Source organism: Marmota monax, unplaced genomic scaffold, assembly GCF_021218885.2.
Source record: "Marmota monax isolate L192 unplaced genomic scaffold, Marmota_monax_Labrador192_F-V1.1 WCK01_AAM20220418_F8-fsc00101, whole genome shotgun sequence".
Taxonomy (NCBI): Eukaryota; Metazoa; Chordata; class Mammalia; order Rodentia; family Sciuridae; genus Marmota; species Marmota monax.
This window is the reverse complement of record NW_026692786.1, coordinates 688220-693416: the sequence shown is the minus strand read 5'-3', so window position 1 is coordinate 693416 and position 5197 is coordinate 688220. Positions and strand designations below refer to the sequence as shown.

General features: G+C 55.6%; 1 protein-coding gene across 4 annotated transcripts; it reads left to right on the top strand.

The window, feature by feature from the left end:
• The first annotated feature begins 377 nt into the window (after window positions 1-377).
• On the top strand, window positions 378-4207 carry Zbtb32 (zinc finger and BTB domain containing 32). Of its 4 annotated transcripts, none has more exons than XM_046448047.1 (6): window positions 378-428; window positions 1769-2755; window positions 2995-3068; window positions 3169-3237; window positions 3355-3516; window positions 3701-4207. In XM_046448047.1, the coding sequence occupies exons 2-6, from the start codon at window positions 1869-1871 to the stop codon at window positions 3985-3987; spliced, it is 1479 nt and encodes a 492-aa protein (XP_046304003.1). In that variant the 5' UTR covers window positions 378-428; window positions 1769-1868; the 3' UTR covers window positions 3988-4207. The 4 variants fall into 4 exon arrangements, with proteins under 4 accessions (XP_046304003.1, XP_058436460.1, XP_046304004.1 ...); XM_046448048.2 differs by lacking the exon at window positions 378-428 and adding an exon at window positions 438-1232 and having other exon boundaries at window positions 2708-2755; XM_046448046.1 differs by lacking the exon at window positions 378-428 and adding an exon at window positions 438-1232.
• Window positions 4208-5197: the final 990 nt, after the last annotated feature.

Sequence of the window (5197 nt, the reverse complement as noted above, 5' to 3'; positions counted from 1 at the left end):
ATTCAAGCCATTTCATCTTCAAATGAGGCAAGCAGAGATTATCCTTATTTCACAGATGAGGTAACTGAGGCTCAAAGAGGTGACTTGCCCAAGTTGACTCAACTAGTAAAGGGCAGAGATGATACTTAAGTGCAAATCAGATTATTCCAAAGTCCTCATTGCCAGAGATTCACTTCTGTGACTCTTAAGAGTTCAGAAATGAAGAGACAGGACGTTAAGAGGCTGGGTTCTGGAAGTACAAGGGCCATCTCTCCCCTGCAGGGTAAAGCAGAGGCATAAAGCCACACCCTCTTGGGGGACTATGGCAGACTGATACTTGGGGCATCCAATGGAGGACTGAAGTCAGGGGCGGGGCTAACTCGGGGGTGGGGGGGCAGCATCCCCAACAGCATTTCAGAGCATGTGGTGTCAGGAGGCAGACACAACCGGTGAGTGGATACCTTTCCCCAGCTGAGGCTTTCCTCCCATTACACCCCTCTTCCTGTCTACTTCTTACCAACCTGTAACTTCCCTGAGGCATCCAGGTCATAACTCTCTCTTCTACAAGGGTCCTTATGGAGAACCTGCACCCAGGACTGGTGTATTGGCTGGCCTCTAAGCTGTGTTTCTGTTTGTATCTGAGTTCTCAGTTCTCTTCTTAAAAGTCAATATGATGGAGCCAGGAGCCTTATTGCATGCCTGTAATCCCAGCTACTTGGGAGGATGAGTCAGGAGATCACAAATTCAAAGCCAGCTTGGGCAACTCAGTGAGATTCTGTCTCAAAATTTAAAAATAAAAGTGGGGGAGATGTAGCTCAGTTGATAGTGCACCCCTGGATTCAATCCCTAGTATGGCAAAAAAGAGAAAAGAGCCCATATGGTGGTTTTGATGTGACTTGTACAGTTCTTTCTATTTTTCACTTTTTGACTTATGAGAAACAAAATGAAACCATCTCCTTACCCTCATGTTGGGAGAGAATAGCCTCCTCTCTCTATAGTTTCCATTCCCTTTCTCTCACTTTCTCAGGCACCAAAGTCTTCTCCAAAACCCTACTCTATCACCGGGTCAAGAGCCTTCTCTCTGTGGCTCCTGAATCTGCATTCTTAACCCACTGGATGGGAGTCTTTAGTCTCTTCCAGTTCCTCCTTCAAAGATGTATTCTAGAAGCTTCAGCCTCAGGGAGATGATTGAGGGATGTCTTTGACCCTCCTGCAGCCATGACCACTGTCTTGCTGCCCTCTCTGGCTTTCAGGTATGTCTGGGGAGGACCTACTAGCTTTCTAAGCTCTCCTGTGAAATTGTGTCTTTGTATTCCTAAATGCCAGGGTTGACTGTTCTTTGGTGATCCCTTTGTCTAGAATGAGGAAAGCTCAGTCAGCTTGGAGGTCTTCCTCTGCAGAAGTATCCATGATGACTATTCTTAAGCCAGAGATTGCTTCCTATACTAGTCTTAAACCCACAACTGTTAATTCTCTGGCTCTCTCTCTTTTTTAATATTTATTTTTTACTTGTAGTTGGACACAATACCTTTATTATCTTTTTTTATGTGGTGCTGAGGATCGAATCCAGGGCCCTACACACGCTAGGCAAGCACTCTACCACTGAGCCACAATCCCAGCCCTGGTTCTTACTGTTTCCATTCTCTTACCACCACATTTTCACCACTGGCTCCTGTAATGACTTTGGATAAGTTTAGGTCCTCTCTTGGGTTAGCTTATTTGGTCTATTCAGAAGAGAGAACTCTGATCAAAGACCAAAAACTCATTCTTTCTCCCCTCCCCTCCACAGGCTTGAGAATATGCCGTATCTCCCTCCCCTTTCTGCCAAGGACCCCACATTGTGGTCTTTCTCTAAGAATCCCTAAGATTGGTATCCAAGGCAAGGCAAAATGCCCCTCCCCCCAACAAGACTGTTCAGCCCATATGGCTCTGATCGGTTGGTCCAGCTAGCAGCCAGGCTCCGGCCAGCACTATGTGATACCATGATCACCGTAGGAGACCAGGAGTTCCCTGCACACAGCCTGGTACTAGCAGGTGTGAGCCAGCAGCTGGGCTGCAGGGGCCAGTGGGCTCTGGTAGAAGGCATCAGCCCTTCCACCTTTGCCCAGCTTTTGAGCTTTGTTTATGGGGAGAATGTAGAGCTGCAGCCTGGGGAGCTGAGGCCTCTTGAGGAAGCAGCCAGGGCTTTGGGGGTGCAGGCCCTGGAAGAGGCATGCAGGAGGGCTCGAAGGGACAAGGCTGAAGAACTGGATGAAGGGCTGAAGAAACATCAGGAGGAGCCAGAGAAACCCACAAGGGATTCAGATTCAGAAAGAGGACTGTGGGGGCTCGGAGAGATGCAAAAACCAAAGAAATTTTTTAGAATTGGTGGGAGGGAACAGGAGACATTGCACGGGCACAAACCACCAATAGAGTACTCTGAGATGACAAGAGCAATACCAGAAGGTCAGGGGGAGATGAGATCAGAGAAGAAACTCAGTCAAATCCCTGTTGATTACCAGGGAGCAGATAGAGAGCAAGGAGTGGTCGTGAGGGTGACAGAGAGAACAGGGGGCTCTGAGGAAAGTCTTCGGGGGTTCCCTAGTCCCCTTCCCCCAGCAGGTTCCCTCCAAACCAGCATCATCCCCAAGCCTTGGTGGGCCGAGGCCCCTTGGTTGGGGGAGGACCAGCCTGCCCTGTGGAGCATCTTGCTGTGGCCGCCCAGATATGGCACTCCCTTCTCCCATAGCACACCCAGCACTGGAACCTGGCAGGAGGTCTGGCCTTGGAACCAGAGGTGAGTGAAGGGCCTAGTGGAAGACTCTAGTCTGGGAGGGAGTGGTGCAAGAAAGGTAGCAGTGATGGATGAGGGGTACCATACCTCTTATCTCTATATTTCCTAAACCAGTATTGGGCCAAGAAATTCCCACCACAGGAGCAACCAGGGTCAAGCCGTGAGGGTTCGGGAAGGGGCCAGTGTTGACCAGGCTCCCAGGTCTTTCTATGGCTATAATTCTTCCTTGCCCTGTCCCCCAGGATCCCTCTGACCCTGAACAGCCCTAAAGGGTTCTGGAGTCAGAATCAGTTGGCTTCCTCCAGCCCTACCCCAGGTAAGCCCCTCACTGTCCTGCACACACTGGTCTCTTCCCCCGGGGCTGGGTCCCAGGCCTGACCTGAGCAGGGACCCCCACCTCACTCTGCTCCCTTTAGGTTCCCTCCCCCAGGGCCCTGTGCAGGTCAGCCCTGGGGAGATGGAAGACTCTGGGCAGGAGCGCACAGGTGAGTAGGGTGAGGGCATTTTTGCTTCAGCCCCACTGGACCTACTGATTTCTTGCCCAGGTGTTAAGACTACGGAATTCCTGGCCCTGCCCGGCTCTGACTTCTCTGTCCACACAGGCTCCCGGACAACCTGTGTGGGTCATGAGGGCACGGCAGGCTGCCCATCTCGCCAACACCCTCCCCCGCCTCCTGCTCGGTCTCGGCCCTATTCTTGCTCTGTCTGTGGAAAGAGGTTTGCACTCAAGCATCAGATGGAGACGCACTACCGAGTCCACACAGGTATGGGCGCCCAGCCCAGTGTGAAGCTGTCGGCATCCTTCCCTACCGTCGGTCTACCCACTCCTGGGTCCCTCTCTCCGGCTCCGGCGCAATTCCCTAGCCTCGTCGCCCAATGTACCCCAGGCTTGGTCAGCCTTCGTCCCCTGTTCCTTCCTTAAATGGCCTCCCCCTCCCTCTGCCCTAGGAGAGAAACCCTTCTCCTGTAGCCTCTGTCCTCAGCGCTCCCGGGACTTCTCTGCCATGACCAAGCACCTGCGGACACACGGGGCTGCTCCCTACCGCTGCCCTCTGTGCGGGGCCGGCTGCCCTAGCCTGGCCTCCATGCAGGCGCACATGCGCGGCCACTCGCCCAGCCAGCTCCCGCCCGGATGGACCATACGCTCCACCTTCCTCTACTCTTCCTCCTCCTCATCCTCGAGGCCGTCCCAGGCCTCCACCTCTCCTGGTAGTGCCCCCTCCACCACCACCTGACGGTGTGTTGGTAGGTCCTTTGGCCTCAGACGAATCCAATTAGATTTAGCAAATCTGACTTCAGAAGCGCCGCAGGACAGGAGCCGAGAGCCCTCTCCCGGATGATTGCGGGTTACAGAAGCCTGGGTCAGCGAGCTCCTGTGGGCTGAAATTCGCACGAGTGAGGACTAACTGTATGGGGACTGTTGATTTTATCACCATAATAAAGAGTTTCCTGTGCTCTCTGGTCTGGACAGGAAAGCCGAGCGCAGGCTTTTCAGTCCGTGTTTCGGCCCCCCCCCCCCCAGCTTAGTCCCTTGTCTTGTAGCGCCCCCTGGTGGCTGTGCTAACCAGCGGGACCGACACTTTCTCCATCTCTCCGGGTTCCTGGGCCTCCCACAGAGGCCATGGGCCATGAGGGCCCGGCATCCCGGCAAACTTCACGTCAGGTCTTGCAGGGGTCGGGGTGAACTGTGAGATGGGAGGCACTGGCTCCATCCACAGCAATGCACGGTGCGCTGACTGATCTGGGCGCGCCCGGCCCAGAACTGGAAAGAAGCACATGCTCCGGCTCTGCTTTCGGTTACTCGTCTCCTCTCCCTGAGCGCACAACATCGTGTCTCAACACCGACGGAACGGCTCCCGAGTCGCTCCTAGACCTGAAACTAATCCTCTGCTGCTGCCCCTTCTCCAGCCCACGCCTCCCGTACTGGCTAACTTCATTTGCCAGCGTCTGCCGGGTTCCCAGGGTCTGAAGCCCGCGGCACCCTGGGAGTGGTAGTCCATTCGGACCGCTGGCTCCGACAAGAACAATGGGAGGAGTCTGGGGCGCGGACCACACCTCCCGGAGACGGGGAACTGGCTTTCCGGGTCCCAGTCGGGAACCCCGTATTCTCAGCTCTCGCGTCCGAGCCGCCGGCGGAAGGAGCAAGGCGTCTGGACTACATTTCCCGGAGGCCCCTGCGCCTAGCCCCTCTACGGCCCGGACGCAGGGTCTGTGCTCTCTTCAGGTGCGGTCTGAGGGTGACGGCCGCCCGGCCCCGGACTCCCGCTCCCGTGGTGCCCTGCGCGTGGCCGGCCCAGCCCCCGGCTCCCGCCAGCCCCGCGGCGGCGCTGGTTGTTGTCGTGAGCCGCAGCCGCCCCGCTTCGCCCCTCCTCCGCTCCCCTCCCCCCGACCCTGCGCACGGGCCGCCCCTCCCCCCGCCTCCCCGGCCCCTCTCACGGTGCCAAG